We start from the raw sequence: 16,458 nt of genomic DNA, 5'->3' as shown, positions 1-16,458 counted from the left end.
TATAGTTGTTTATTTGCTGTATTACCATTTCAAAAGGATTCTGTGGAGATTATTACTTCCTGATATTTTTAAAACTTATTGGTAGTTCCTGATATTTTTTAAAACTGGTGGTCAAAATTACCCTCCTAGATAGTGACACTATTTTATAGGAAACACTAATATTCTTTGTATTGGGTTCACAACCAATACATGAGGATGGAGATTTACAAAGAAAAGAGGTTTATTTACCTCATAGTTTTTAGAAGCTGAAAGTCCAAGATAGGGTGGCTTCACTTGATCAGCCTCTAGTGAAGGCCACATGGAAAGAGCATCATGGTGGAACCCACACAAAGGGGAAATAACGCAGCAGTTCCACCATACACAGTCAAAAAAGACTTCATTCACCAGGTGTGGTGTGGGAGGCTGAGGTAGGAGGATTGCCACAAGTTTGAGGCCAGTGTGAGCTACATAGTGAGTTGAAGGCCGGCATGAACTACATAATAAGACCTTGTCTTTAAAAAAGACATTTCCATGAAGAATATTATTAAGATTTTAAATTTATAAATTCATGCAGCTATTGCATGGAATAAATATATTAAAAGTACAAATGAAGGTGTTCTCTGATTACCGTTCTGAAAAATTAATTCCCCAGTTTTATTATGATTGTAGATATAAGAACCTTTACTTCATTAAAAGCTTTTTCAAATTTAAAACTATCTTCTATTAATAGCAATAATTTTCTAAAATCTTTCTTTTTTCCCTAAAATCTTACTTTCATTGTTACATACAATGTTAACAAAAGTTTTTTTTTAACCACTATTTGAGAGAATCTGATGTATTTGTAACAGTCTAGGGAGCTCGCAGATCTAGTCCTGCTACTAACTTTCTATGTAATCTGAAATCTCTTTCTATGTCTGTGCCACAGTTTTCTAATCTGTCTCATAGAGCATTGAAGTGTATTGTAGTTTGTTTACCTCAAGGATCAGCATACTTTGAAGGCTTTAAGAAAGAAGAAATTAGTAGAATGCTGACTAGTTTACCTGTTTCTTTAAACTCTAATGGGGAGGGGAAGACTGTTCTAAATTCCATAGGATTTTCCCCCAGTGAGAATGTGCACACTGTTAGCCAGCCAACTATGAACTGAAACCTCTACAAACTGAGTAAAATAAACCTTTCCTCCTTTTAAAGAAAAAGGATGTACTTTTGGTTATCTCCTTAATTATTTTGATATTTTTTTAATCAGGTTTGGAGAAAATTGAAGTTTTGCAGCAACATGAAAATGAAGATATATATAAATTAGCATTTGAAATCATAGATCAGTATTTCTCTGGTGAAGATGTAAGTATAATTTAAATATGGTGTGTCTGCATATAAATTAAAACATAATGTGAATTTACTAAAAATTTTCCTTTAGGGCTGGTGAGATAGTTCAGCAGACTGTGTGCCTGCTTAGGCAAACACAGGGACTGGGGTTCGGTCCCTGGCACCACAGTCTGCGCCAGCGACTGAGACCAGGCATGGTGGCACACTCCTGTAATCCCAGCATTGGGGAGGCTGAGACAGAAGGATTGCTAGGAGTCTGAGCTGTGTAGTGAGACCCTGTACCAAATACATTTAAAAAAAAAATTCCTTTTATCATTAACTATTTCTTAAGTTTTATATTTCTATTAACTACTCTATCAATCATCCCCTAAATATTTTGTCTATTACTTAATCATAAGTTATAGTTTTAAGTTGTAAAAACAATTATTGTGTGTATTTATTCTTGTGGAATAAATAGTGATTATAGAAATGATGTATGCTTAGATAGATTTATTTATTTATTTATTTATTTATTTATATTTTAGGGACGGGTCTACAGGGTGTTCAGGTTCTCACTACTAGATCAGACTCGTAGTGATCCAACTGTTAACAGCCTCCCATGAGCTGGGATTACAGGCATGTGCCACCACGCCCAGTCTCAATGGCTGTCTTAGCGCACCCCCAGGACAGGGCCAGCATGGCAGGCCCAGGGATCGAAGCCCCAGCCCCTGCACCTGCTTGTAGGTGCTTTAATCCACTGAGCTGTTTGACCGGCGCTTAGATAGGTTAAATAAGTTCCTGCAGGTACAGGAACTTAAGAAAGGGATGGTTTTAAATGTGTGTTCAACTTTAACTTACTAAATTTCTTAATAAAATTACTGATTTATTCATACAGAATTCTATCCTGAGAGGTAAAAAAATAAAGGTAATTCAGCCTGTACCACAATTATATATAAGGGCTTTTTCTTTCCTTTTTCCATAGATTGATGAAGATCCTAGCCTCATTCCTGAAGCAACACAAGGAGGTACTTACAATTTTGACCCAACAGCCAACCTTCAAACAAAAGAATTTAATTTTTAAGGTTAATCGATTGCAGCATCTTCCTCATGTTCAACATGAAGCACCACCAGGTGGCTCCCAAATAATAAGGAAACAACAGCAACAAAAGGCTCCAAAACATACATGCCTCTTCGTTTTGATGCTTCTAAGCAAGCCATGTCTCAGTCACTTTGCAGTTGCCAAAACTCACTCTCACATGGACTGTAAATGCATATGCATGATTTCCTAAACTGTTTTAGAATTCTCCTTAACAGTCTCAACTACCCTGTTTTCCGTTCCCTGGTGCCACATGCTGACAACTGCAGTCTAGTTTAGGATATCCCATAGTGGTGGCATGTCAGCTGCCTACTGATACTCCTTTGGAAAATGGTGCGTTGTGGATCAAGACACTTTGGTATGATGCATCTTCACATTGGAAGACTGAAGAGGTGCAGTATGATCTGAGCCTCCATCATTGTCCTCCACAAACATATTTTCATATTCTTTATTTGGAAGACTAGATTTTAAAGTACAAGCCAAATGATTTTCATTGGTGGAACTGAAAAAAACAAAAAGTAACTTAAAAACAGAAACTTGGTTGTTGATTAAACCGATAAGTTTTTTAAAAAACAAACAAAAACTGTACTTCATATACCAGTAATTGATGTGTTTATTATCTGCCTCAGAAGCCAGGGTTGGAGGAAGAACTTTAGATACGGATGTAATGCTTTTGCCATTATATCTAATTTTTAAGAACAGCAAGCCCTATTTGACCACTCACTTCAGCCTGTGTGTTCCTGCTGTTTTGAAGTAATCAAATGCTGTGCATGGTATTTTACCTGAGCTGCAACCTGTTACAGACTTGAACTTCTGTTTCAGTTGAAAGCAAGAGTCCCTGACTACAAAGGAAACACAACAGAAAAGCAAAAAAAATTTAAAAAGCAAACAACTGCAAAGATCTAAAATACTCAGTGGTGATGTTAAAAGAAAAACGTCTTGCTTTCAGCTTTCAGGAGTTAATATTTTTTGTTTTAATTTGATAATTGGATATGGTTGATTTATATTGGGTTTAAACTGTGGAACTTTCATGTTTACTGTAATTTAGTCTTAAAACATTTTTTTACTAGTAACCAGTGCTTTTGATAATGTGGTTGGCAACAAACCAGCAACTAGTGTTATAAGACTTCATTGAGTATTGGAAAGGTTACTTCAGATCCTACTCTAAAAGCATTGGCACCTATTAAAAAATTCAAACAGGGATCTGTGTAGAGGAATAATCTGTGGTAATTTGTAAGCCTAATTTGCAGTGATCGTTTAAGTAATTCTGCAAAATCCGGCATTACTATGAAAGTCAATGCTTTTGGCAAAATGTCTGACCCAGTTATTAATGAACAAATATGGATTTAAAACTTTTAAACTAAATGAGTTGTGCTTTTGCAGAAATAGTTTTGTTGCTCTTGTTTACTGGATATAATTTCCCAATGTATTGATGTGAAGGGATAGAAAATCTAAACTAATTTAGTTATCTGATGGGGGTGTATTTACTGTGATGAAGATGAGACAAATTCCATCAAAGCTTTACAAATCAGCTGGGGTGTTTTCACTGATAAACAACACATAGCAGGTGTGCATCATTACAAAATATGTATCTGCCAAGGTGGAGCCACTTTAAAGAGTGAGTTTTGTCTTGTATCTAAAGTGGATACAAGCGTATGTTTAAACTGCAAGATTTTTACTTGCTAGAGAATCTGTTTTAATATAGTGGTTTGGCCTCTGATTATTTATAGGTTTTATAAATTTTAGAATCAATTTCTCTTTAAGGTGGCTCAGATTTTTCAACTCTTATGCACATAAAATTGAGTTGAAGTTCATTGTGCCTTTTTTTCTTTATCCAAATTTTGTGTTAAAGCTTCATATGGTAACTGCATCCTGTTCAGGCACTACTGTCTAGATTTTTGCAACTGTGTGGTGTTCACTAAAAGTAAGAATAACAAAACAAATTAAGGTCACAAGCTTCGGTGAAACCCTTAAAGTCCAAATCTTCTTGATAGTGTAAATTGTCCCCCTTTTCAGTTTAATTTCTTCCAGATTCTCCATACTTAACTGACAGTTACCTTTTAAATTTTGCACATGTCCAGATTAAAATTGGGCCTCAGCCATGATGATTCCTATTTCCTCTTGTGTTTTAAGTGCAAACTAACATTTAAGTGAACATTAGCATCAAGTAGTGCATACATATGTATGCATTTGCTTGATTAAATTTGTTGTGACCTTACCAGTTTTTAATTGGAATTGCACCATTTCGTAGATAAATGGAACTAAGTATATTGCTGCACTTTTAAGTTTTCAAAACAGTGTTTAAAAATTGCATTGTTTTTATTTTTTTTTTAAACTCGTTTGAAAAAGACTAAAACCTTTCAAAAGAGGCATCTAAACGTGTTCCTAATTTTGTATATGGGCTTAGGTTTTGTAACCAATAAAAAAAAGCTGCTATCAAATATGATAAAACATTCAAAGACTTATTTCTGACAGTAATTACTTAGCTTTGTTTTCTTCACATTGGTTTAGATGTAGATTTTTTTTTTTTTACATATCAGTTACAATAGAGGTAAATCGTGACTTCTCTTTCATTGTATCCTGGTATCTCTTTCCAGCTCAAACAGTGATAACCCATAACTTCTAGAGAACATTTGTGATACATAAAAAGTTCCAACATCTACATTTCCCAGTTTGCCATAACAAAGCACTACAATCCAAGTGATTTCAGACAATACAATTTTGGGGTCTAGAGCTCCTGGGCCATGCTCTCTGGGTCTGGAAAAGATCCTCCTTCCCTCTTCTTCGTCTGGCTGTGGCTGGCAATCCTTGCTGTCCCTTTGGCTTGCAGCTGCATCATTCCATTCCCTGCCTCTGCCATTTCAAGACCCCTGCCCTAATGTATCACAGATTTAAACACTGCAACAGAAGAGTCCATTTATTTAAGGTGTTATGATTTTGGTTTTCAAAAGACAAAGCAAAACTTTTAAGGCTTGTGCAACCATTAAAACCATGTAAACTGTAACATAGAAAATACTAATTGAAGTATCCTAAAAGTTTTAACCTGTTAGATAGAAATTCTGGCTTTACATGAAATCTTGGATTACTTAAAAAAAAAAAAAAAAAAAAAAAAAAAAAAAAAAAAAAAAAAAAAAAACTTTTGAGTCTAGAAATACTATTTTTATATAGTGCCACTTTAAATTATTTTGAAAGAAGTCAGTATACAAGTAATTATATAATCATGCTATCATTCAGAAAAAGCATCTTTTTCTGGGAATTTTAATCATTGCAGGTAAATAAGATAGCATTCATGAATGTTGGTTGTCTTACAGTGATTGTTAATATTTTTTAACCTTGTTCAACTCTGGGGAATTTAAATCTCCTGGTGGAATGGAATGTAATTAATATAAATTCTGTATATTAAGCTGTGAGTTTTAAGTTATATGATCCAGAAGTGATATGTACGTACCACTTATTTGTCTGAAGCTTAAAAAGATCTCTCCCTTCACTTCTTCCCTCCCTCCCTCTCATATCTATATGTCAAGAGAAAGTATTTGGGGTAAATGTGGGAATGAAACTTGTTCCCAGTTTATTTTCCTAAGAAATAATCTCAACTAACTACTGGATTTCTCAAACACTGCTTTATTGGCATTTTAGTCTGGATAATTCTTGCATGGTGTTTATCTTGTGCATTGTGGAATATTTAGCAACATTCTGTTAGAAGTAAACACTTCATGCTCCTCCCTAGAGAGCACAATGAAAAATGCCTTTAAATAGTTTCAGGTGTCCCCTCAGAGCCAAAACCTTCCAGCAGCTTAAATCTAGTCACGTAGAAGACTACCTATAGAATGATATGAGGCAGCCCAAATCATGACTTTGTTGTTGAGTACTACCAGACTTACCTTAGATTGCATAATACAAAGAGAAAACAAAAATGTTCCCTTCATTCTGAGTTAGGGAAAAATCAGACAGACCATACCTCATTTCCCAAATCATCCATCAACAGGAACTGCCAGGTGTACTCCACCCCATTTGTTGCAAGTTAGTGGCTGGAAGTGGGAATAGGGAGCAGCTAATCATCCTCTTAAATGTATCCTGTGGCAAAAAAAAAAAAAAAAAAAAAAAAAAGCGAGGTTGTATGAAACAAATACTGATTGCCCAAATCTTTTCAGCACTACCCTGAAGCAGTGGTTTTAAAATACTTAAAGAACTATAAGTGATGTGGGGAAAGCTGGGACTGTACTCAGAAATTATAACATTGAAAAAGTCACTTAAAATCTTGTGAAAGTCTATCATAGGAAGTGTATAAGCTTATTGTTAAATAATTAAGGGGACCTGGGTTGGAGGATTGAGCTCAGTGGTACAGGGCTTGTGTAGAATGGGCATGGCCCTGGAATACTTCTCCAGTCCCACACAAAGAAAAAGGCAGAGGAACTGCATCTGAGCCATGCTGTAAAGGAAGAGTTTCCAGCAGAGGATTTCTTCTGCATTGTCCCCTTTCCCACCTTAACAAATTGCTACCCACTTTTTGAGTACTTTCTTCCCCTCAAACTACCAAAAGATCCAGTATTTATATTAATTACATTACCGAAAGGGCCTTATGCCAAGAAATATATTAAGCCATAAGATAAAACACAAAAAAGTTCCTGGACCAGCAACTTTACTAGATGGTGAATTTTATGGTAGTTAAACCTAAATGGTATAGAGGAAGGTGTGCATTTTATATAATGTTTTATGGTCACATTTTTGAGGAAAGCCATTTTATGAAAGGTCAGAAAAAATGAAATACTTCAAGCGAACTTGTTCTTTAATCACTAGCTTTACTTGCTTTAAAGTTGTGTCTTAATCCTGAACAAAAATCACTCTGTTGGAATGTCCCATCATTATAAGTTAATCGTTTTGATTGGGACTAGATTTTTGTTGTTTCCAGATAACACAAGAAAGCTGGTCAGTTAGCAGCTCCCTCCTGCCAGAGTACCCAGTGTGTTGCTTCCCTCCTGGTTACAAAATCTTTGCTGGCCGTAGTTCTTGTCAGCTTAAGCGCTGTATATCCCAGCAAGAAAAGAGTTGTGTGCCTAGTTTCTGGATATAGTTAAATGGGAATATTCTAGTACCTCAACATTTCAGCTGACCACTATTCTTGGTAGTGGAGATTGAACCTAAGGGTTTTTATGTTTTGTTTGTTTTTGTTTTTGTTTTGAGATACGGTCTCACTAAACAGCCTGAGATGGGCTTGAACTTGAGATCCTCCTGTCTCAGGTGGGATCACAGAGCTGCTCCACCACACCTGGCTATATTATCCGTACATATCCTTTCAGTGTCCTCAGTCTTTTCAGACCTTTATGAATAAACACTGTGAGCCTTTAGAAACATTCAAATACTATTTATTGAGCTCCCTATGCCATGCCAGATACTGTGTTAGGGCACATGATACATTTCTAAAGGTCATAGGAAAAGGGTCAGTGGACTGTTAGGCAAGGTTCAGTCCCAGCACTGCATTCCACACCAACACTGCCCCTGCCCCCTGGCATATTGCCGGCCACCAAGACGGGGCATGGTGGTGCAGGCCTGTAATCCGGCACTGGGAGGCTGAAAACAGGAGGATCACTATGAGTCTGAGCTGTGTAGTGGTACACAGTACCAAATACATTATATAAAAAAAGGTCATAGGAATAGGAAGTAAAAGTTTATGATAAATATCAAGAAAAATTGTACAATGTACACAGTGGTAGGCGTTGGCATCAAGAGGAAAATCAGGCTGATGGTGAGCCCTTCCTAAGTGCCACCCACAGTTAGGATGCCAATGCCAACTGAGTCCCAAGAACTCAAGTGAAGGTTCTATCAATAGGCAGAGCTTAAATTTCCCCAAATGTGAAAAAGCAGGAGTTACTTGGGCAGACTGTCAAAGCTTCCTGGTGGTAGTATAGAGTTTAATGGCCATGTAGGAAGTAACTACAGCAGGCAGTGCAAGGGAGCAAAAGTAAATCAAAGGGCCAGGGAGATGGCTCAGTAGAATGAGCCATTAAAATAGGCCTGGCAAGCGCAAGGGCCTGAGTTCAATCACTGGTTCCACAAAAAAAAAAAAAAAAAAGTAAATCAAAGTCTGTAACAGGATTCATAGGGGCAGGGAAGGACTCAAGGTCTGGTGAGTTATACAAAGGATTTTTGCATTCTAAGAGCAGTGGAGAATTGTTAGAAGTAGTGGTAGATTTTTTTAAATATCAGTACTGGTTGGCAAGAGGACAGGAAATGCTGAGAGGTCACGAGTCACATTAGTGAGTGTAAAACAACAAAGCAAAAAAATGGTCTTGTACCAAAGCTTTTGGTCCATGAAGTGCATGGATGAGAGCTGTTTAGCTACTAAGACAGACTGGAATTGATGGTGCTGAGCTATTAGTGGTGGGAGAGGGGAGTATCAAGGATGGTTCTAGGTTTCTAGATCACATAGGCTGAGTAAATGGAAGCAACATAAGATGAAAAAGACAGTGAAAAGAAAAGAAAAGAAAAACAGAATCTGACATGATGGTGGACAGGTGGTGAGCACAGTGATGGCACAGGGCACTTGAAAATACTGGTGTGGAGTTTGAAGGATAAGCCAGAGAGATTGGAGTCTTCTGCATACTTGGATCGTTTTTATTTTTTAATTTTTATTTATTTATTTATTTATTGGATGGTTTTTAATGTATGGGGAGAGGATGAAATTCTGAGTGTAGTGTTTGGGTGAGTTGCATAGAGTTCCAGCATTTATTGGGCTTGTGGTAAAGGACAAACTTGCAGAAGAAACAGAAGAATGTGTTAATGACCCAGTAAAAAATCCCTGTATGCTTTCTCAGCTGAGCTTTCAGTGCCCGTGCTGGTGAGCAGTTACACAAAGTAAGGACGTAAACTTTACTTTGGGTTTAGTGATCTGGAGATCACTGACCAGTTGAAATGAGAGCTGGGTCAGTGTGAAAGTAGAAATGTGTAGAAAGCTGTGGAGCAGGGCTGAAATACGAAGGCTGAATCAATCATTCAGGTTTCTGTTGTGCTCTGAGGGAAGGGGGGTTGCTAAGGAATGTGAGAGAACTGGGAAAATGAAGTTGAGACATTGATCATACAAAAGAAGAGTGATTACCAGTTTTCTACATTGCACAACATAAAGGCACAATTGGCCATTAGATACTTGTTTGGGGAAGTACTGTATACCAGCTGTCATAGGCAAAGGGGTTACAAGCTAGTCACAACCCCAAGAAACTAGCAGTTAAGACAGGAGATTTCACCTTATAGTATCTGCTACGTAACGTGTTTATAGAAGTGAGTAGGGGAAAGGTTTTACTTTTTTTTTTTTTTTTTTTTGAGACAAGGTAGTAGTCTACGCTGTACTATTATATAATCCCAGCCCTCAAACTCATGGCACAATCCACCTGCCTCAGCCTCTTGAGTGCTGGAATTACAGGCATGTGCCACCACATCAAGCAGGGAAAAGGTTTTGAACTTGTATCTACAATAACTTTTTAAAAATTGTAAAATACACATAACAAAATTTACCACCTTAGCTAGTTCAGTAGTTTTAAGTATAGTCACATTGTTTAATATTCTGTATTTAAGTATATTCACATCGAATATACTGAAATCTCCTGAGCTCTTGCATCTTACAAAGTTGAAACTGTCCAGTAAACAACTCATCTCCCCAGCCTCTGGTCCTAAAAAGGAAAAAAATTAAATTTTAGAAAATTATATATGTATTTCCTGATTTAACCTCCCAGAATGCTGAGATTATGGGCGAGCTCCACGACTCCAGGCTTAGATTTATAAGCACGGAAATAAGATCAACCAACCAGCCAGCCACAAGGGCTGTAAAAAGCCCGATAGTTAAAACATCTTTGCTTCAAACCTCTCTAGCAAGACTTGCAAGATTTGCTTTGATCCCAAAATGTAACCATTGTTAGCAAATTTCCACCATCCGGACTCACTTTGTGGCTCAGTTACTTAAAAAAAAAAAAGTCAACCGGTATTAAAATGTGGATCTCTTATCGTCCTTCGGGGCTTGGTCAGGAAACAGGTTTGGCAGAGGCATCTACGACAAACATCAAGGAGCGAGTCTTTGGATTCCGCAGGGACAGCCACTGAGCAGGCGAGAGGGAAGTCCCCGCCTCCTCACCCCAGGCCGCGGCTCCTCCTTCCTTTGCAGTTCTCCGAGGCTTTCAGGATCCGCGGTTCGCGGCATGGGCGCCGACCCCGAGCTGGGGGCCGTGGCTGGCAGCTCGCTGCTGCTGTGCACCGCGCTGCTGGCGGCAGGCAGCGCACTGGGCCTGTGCTTGGGCCGCGGGCGGGGGGCTGCGGACCGCGGGGCGCTCGCCTGGCTGTGCTATGATGCCCTGGTGCACCTTGTGCTGGTAAGTGCTTTCACCTGGGGCCTCAGCCTTGCAGGAAGGTCCCTCCCATCCCAAGGGTGTTCTGGATTGCACCCGACTGGAAAGTACCTAGAGGCTGAGGCGCGAGTACTGGTGGCAGCAGGCTGTCGGTTCTGTCTGGGGAGGCAGAGTCGACTACCAACACTGAAGTCCCTGAACATTGCTAAAGGATTATCTGAACAGATCATGTTGGTTGTATTGTAAGTCATTCAAAGGCCAGAACTTTGACTTTCTTGTCTTTGTTACCTACACAAAATGTTGAACTTAAAAAAATGATATCAAAATCTGGGCCTGCATCAAGACAAAAAACCCTGTGCTTTAAATAAGTAATCACCACTTGTTGAGCACCTACTGTGTGCTGGGCACGGTACTGTGTTTAAAATTTCTGATCTTCACATAGCCTATAAAGTAGTTATTATTGTCCCCATTTTACGGAGGCAAAAGAAGTCCTGAAAAGTTAGTAACTTTTCTTGACTCCAAAGCTTGTGCTAGCATTCCATCCTTTAGGAAATGTGTCCTGAAAAATTCATTGTAGTTCATGACTAGCCAATACACTTAAGGGAATTCTACTGAAATACCCCCACCACTTTTTTATTTTTATTTTTTTTTCTTTTCAAAGTTTTATTGATAAACATATAGCAATGAGACAGTTTCAAATCAAATCGAAAGTACAGTTTCAACAAATAATACACTGCATATATTCTTCTTAGTGGTTAATTGCTGTACAAGATGCAGACTTGTGATCCTACTTACAAACACCATTAGAAAAAATCATTCTATTCATTAAGAGAATGCAACTATATATCTATCCCAACCACTTTGAATACACAGATACAAAATGGACATTCATAGTTATACCCCAATTTTTTTTTAAGTTCCATTGTTGAATATTATAGGTGTGTAAACTCAGCAAAATATTCTAAAAGAGTCCAGTAGCCCATAATAGCATTGAGTCTTCTGTTTAATTGGCAATGTCAGAAATTATTGACCTGAGTCCCCCACAGCTCAACATAACAACATGGCTTTACTTCCTATATTTCCGTCTTCATACTTTTCTACTGGATGGTTAAGACCAAGGTAAAGCAGAACCTATGCAACAAGAGTTGTAGCTTTTTGGTTTGAGAAGGTCAGTGAAATGCCCTCAGGATTTATCCTGAGATCCTGTACCTCAGATTGTAGAACCTTTGTCAGTGCAGCCATGTGGATGAGTCACGGCCATTGCTTGGCCAATGTGCTCTCTGTGAAAGCCTGAGAGAGTGTCTTCTCCCACCACTTTTTTAAATTATAGATAGATAGATAGATAGATAGATAGATAGATAGATAGATAATTTTAGGGAAGTGTCTACAAAGGGTCTGCAGAGTGTTCAGGGTCACACTACTAGATCGGACTCATAGTGAGCCTCCCAGGAGTGAGCACAATATATTTGTTGAGGGAAAGAAAGCTCCTGTCCAAGAGAGGGACAGGAGGGAGGCCCGGAGTGGGTGGTTCCAGGGAAGCTACTTCTTCCAGGGACTTTTATAGAGGAAAACTATGTGGTGAGGCAGGTCTGAGGTGGTGGAGAACATGGGAATTCACTTAGGTGGGCATAAGGTGGGACAAAACTATGGTCAATGAGATTACAAGCGCCATTGCTTGGGTAAAATCCATTAAATCCAGTCATGTAGCAAGTGCGACAGGGTCTCTTCCTGTTGGTGGTTGGGTTAGTGACTCATTTGGGCTCTTTCAAGGTGATTGATACCTATTTAGAAGATCAATCCCTGATGCCCATCCCTGGGGAAGTATGTAGCAGTATTTGTTTCCTCTTTTGTCTTGAGGTCTGGCCCATATAGGAGTGTCTTTTTCTTCCTAGTTGCAAAGTCACTTTGTCTTTTATCTTGTCCTTGAAGGCCTGACCCTGTCTGACTGCCTGTAATATTTCTTTCTAATTCAGCTGCCTACAACGTTACCCCTCTGAAGAAGTAACCCGAACAGCCATGAAGGAACCATGAGCGATGACCATTCTGACTTCTTCAGGCTGAAAGGGGTCATAGTTGTAAACTGGAAGTCAAAGATACTCTCCAGAGGTTCTGTATAAAGGCCCTCAATATACACCAGGCATTTTTATCTTGGGTAGGCAGAATAGCTTTAAATCTGGAGGAAACAAAGCCAAAGCAACTATTAAACATGCATGGGTCGAATAATCACAACAAGATAATTTATGAATATAGTCAAAGATCTATATCAAGTAGACAGTAATGACTTCCTATAAAATGATAAAGATAGGGTCCAGGGGACCTCAGCTCGCATACCATTGATTTGATGTCTAATATCTTGGACATTAGAAGGATCTGGAATGTAACAATCTTTTTTAAGTTTGTAATTATAAAGACTAGTTAGAACTTTTTGTAGGTTTATTAGCAGAGATCTCTTAAATGTGGGGTTTAATCTCGTTATCTTCCATGGCCACTGGCTATTATCTCAAACAAGCTGGTCTTTTATTTCTCACCAACTCTACTATTACTTAGGGTACACAAATTGCAAGAAATAGGGAAAACATTCAGTATTAATAGTTTGTGGGGCCACTGGCTGGGTAATTACTGACAAATCTGCATACGCATCTATTAAAAGTTTAACAGGCTTTTTACTTATATTGGAAGGTAACATAGGTTCCTTCAGGCTGAAAGGGGAAGACCCATGACTGAGTCTGAAATTTCCTCTGACTCCATCATAAACATTTTCTTTTTTCCCTCTCTAGCAGCTTTGGACATTTTTTGCTTGAAATGTCCCTTCTCTCTGTCTGGATCCAGGGAAGCATAACTTTTTCCTGTTTCCTGACTGGCCTTGGTTCCTGTAAATTGCTAGATCGACGATCATTCTCATTTTCCATCTATAATTCCATTCTGTTTCCTTTCTACTATTAAACACCTCAACTCAGATCAATTCATTCCTGCAAACCCTTCTAACTTCTGCAACTTGTGTCAGATACTGGGGATCACTGAGCAAGGTATAACTTTTTGGTTTTAAAGCCTCTTGCAGGCAGCCCTGCCCAAGAAATGTGAGGGCAACTTCCCCTGTAATGGATTCCTGACATAGGATTAGACTGATAGAGGAAGTGTCTTTTGAGGACGATCAGCCCTGCCCAAGAAACATAAAGATAACTCCTTGTAATGGGGCAGGAAACCCAGAGAAGGCTCAGCTCACCTGAGTTATATGAAATGGACAGTTAGTTAAGGCCTTAATATGTCTCTGTAGACAAAATCTGGTGGATCCCAATAAAAGGAATCTAAAAGGAATCTAGCTTATTTGCTCTAGGTTTTACCTGTATGATTACCTGGGTTTTGATACCTTCCAAGAAAGAACACATTTTCTGAGGGATTAGAGCATGAGTAATCAAAGCATGAGCGTATAAGCTAACAGATAAATTTATGATTTTTTTGAGGCATAGCAATTGTAACTCACTAGCTCTTAGACCCCTTTATTTATGGAGTCTGACATTTTTCTATAAGTCCCTCTAGCTTCAGTGAAAGAGAAGTCACACCTATATTAACTACCAACATGAAATACCTGAGGTACATCAGAAATCAACTATGATGAACTTATACACTTCTCATGAAATATATAACATTCAGTCAGATTAAAACAATGTTTCATTCATTGTTTTAGATATGGGGGTCTGGGGAGATAGCTCAGTAGAATAAGTGCTTGCCTGGCAAGCTCAAGGGCCTGAGTTCAATGCCAAGTTCCACCAAAACAACAACAACAACAAAAAACATTGTTTTGGATATGGCCCCCTTTTGTAAGCAAGGGGCACTGCTGAAGGATCCTTTTAACACTGTGGCTCTGAGTTTTATGTCACAAATATTAAACCTGGCTCTATCTATAGGCCAAAAAGTATTGGACACTGTGTAGCCAGTGTCTTTACAACCTTTTTTACACTGACAATTCTATCTGACCTCCTAGATACTTTTTAAAGTTTTTATTTGTTTGGTTGTTTTTGTTTTTGTTTTTTAACTAAGCTATCCCCTCCTTTTTCTGAATTTCAGTTAGCTTAAATTTGTGCTTATAATTCCCATAGTTTTTATTTCCTAAAAGACTTGAAAACTCAGGTGAAAGTATTGGCTTTTATTCTTCCTGAAGCAGCTTTGGAACAACTTCAGAGCCAAAAAGGTGACAGAAAGTACTGTTGAGGTCTCCATAATGTTTAGACCTCAGATAGCAAAGTCCCAAGGTGACCTCCTGCACTGTCTTCTACTCCTTTTTCTCCCCAAGTTCAGCATAGAAACTAGAATTTCACTTCTCTCTGGTGGGTTGTAGAATCTAAAAGGAAAATCATCCCCTGAATATCTATCTTGGAGCTGGCTACATAAGGAAGTTCTCTGACCTCCTTCTTATAGATAAGAGCTCCATTTAAGAAAAGGGGAAGGAAAAATGATGCATAGAGGGACTAAAAACAATCTACAGATGGGCCTGGCTGGGCTTTCCATTCAGGTTGCTGCTGTTTACTATGGTTATAATACAAAATGCGCCCCCCCAAGGCATATCTCCTTGAGGCTTGGTTGTTGAGGGGCTTTGGGAAGTGATTGATGACAAGAGTTCCAATTTTATCAGTAGATTAACAACAAACACACAGATGAGATCATAATCTGATGGCATTATGGGGACATGGTGAATGTGGGAGGTGGACCTGATTGAAGAGAATGGATTGTGGGAAAATGAGCCTGGTGACTGCATCTTGTTTTTGGCCTTTTCTCTCAGTTTCTTTCCCTTCTCTCTGCTTTGTGCCTGTCTGAAGATGCGTAGCTTTCCTCTGCCACCCACTTCTGCCTTGAGTTTGTTGGTTGATTTGTCTCACACTGGTTGAGATGGGGTCTCGCTATGTAATTCAGGCTGGCCTTGAACTCACTAAGTAGTCTAGGCTAGCCTCCTATCACAGTGGTCCTCCTGCCTTGTTCTCCCAAGTGCTGGGATCACAGGCATGTCCAGCAGTCCCGGTGACACCTAATATTTATTTTTGCCTCCCCTCAGACCAGAAAGCAGTGCAACCTGTCAACCATGAAAACATGAGCTACAACACATCATTCTTCCTTGAAGTTGAGTTTCTCAGGTAGTTTGTCTTAGCAAAAAGCTGACTAATATACCACACCCTTTTTTCCAAATCACACAGTGCAGAGTAGACTTAAAGCTCTGTCTGTCAGCTTGAAGCATTGTGTGAGAGGTGGCCTGAATCTTTTGACAACTTGACCTCTGGTAAGTTTGTCACTCCCACATCTATGTTGCCATGGGATTCTGCCAAGGTTTGTTGTAGAAAACTGAGGCTTCAGTTTCTTCCCCATTCTACCTTAACACTCATGGGTAGTTTTACTATCAGAAACCCTGAGGCCCCAGTGAGTGCTTAACTCCCAATTAATTTGTGTCTTTTTGACCTTACCCCTGTTCAGTTAACATCACTGCCTCCTTACCTCCCATGACCGCATCAGTCTCTTCCCTCTGTTATTTGCTTTATCACTAGGACTGAGTTGCCTTTTCACTCAGTCTGTTCCTGCTCTTGTTTACCCTTTCCTTTTCTGGCATTACCATCCCCAAACAAGGCAACTGTATTTTAGGGAAGGGTGTTCAGGGTCACATTACTAGATCTAACTCAATAGTGATCCACTTGTTTACAGCCTCCCAAGAGCTGGGATTACAGGCATGTGCCACCACTCCCATGGGGTCTCAATCAACAGCTCAGT

General features: G+C 38.9%; 2 protein-coding genes across 2 annotated transcripts in view; both read left to right on the top strand.

Annotated features, from left to right (window-relative positions):
* The window catches only part of Kpna3 (karyopherin subunit alpha 3), a 71,784-nt gene extending 69,264 nt beyond the window's left edge, over positions 1-2,520 (top strand). Inside the window, exons 14-15 of the mRNA XM_023717252.1 lie at positions 1,223-1,317; positions 2,264-2,520. Of these exons, the coding sequence (XP_023573020.1) occupies positions 1,223-1,317; positions 2,264-2,362 (194 nt within the window). The 3' untranslated portion in view covers positions 2,363-2,520. The remainder of the gene's footprint in view (positions 1-1,222; positions 1,318-2,263) is intronic.
* A 7,961-nt stretch (positions 2,521-10,481) lies between these two features.
* Positions 10,482-16,458, top strand: part of Ebpl (emopamil binding protein like) — a 37,428-nt gene continuing 31,451 nt past the window's right edge. The window contains exon 1 of the mRNA XM_012515143.2: positions 10,482-10,731. Coding sequence (XP_012370597.1) covers positions 10,561-10,731 — 171 coding nt within the window. The 5' untranslated portion in view covers positions 10,482-10,560. The remainder of the gene's footprint in view (positions 10,732-16,458) is intronic.

The sequence above is a fragment of the Octodon degus genome, unplaced genomic scaffold (assembly GCF_000260255.1).
Source record: "Octodon degus isolate 3935 unplaced genomic scaffold, OctDeg1.0 scaffold00051, whole genome shotgun sequence".
NCBI lineage: Eukaryota > Metazoa > Chordata > Mammalia > Rodentia > Octodontidae > Octodon > Octodon degus.
This window is presented reverse-complemented; position numbering and strand designations above follow the sequence as displayed.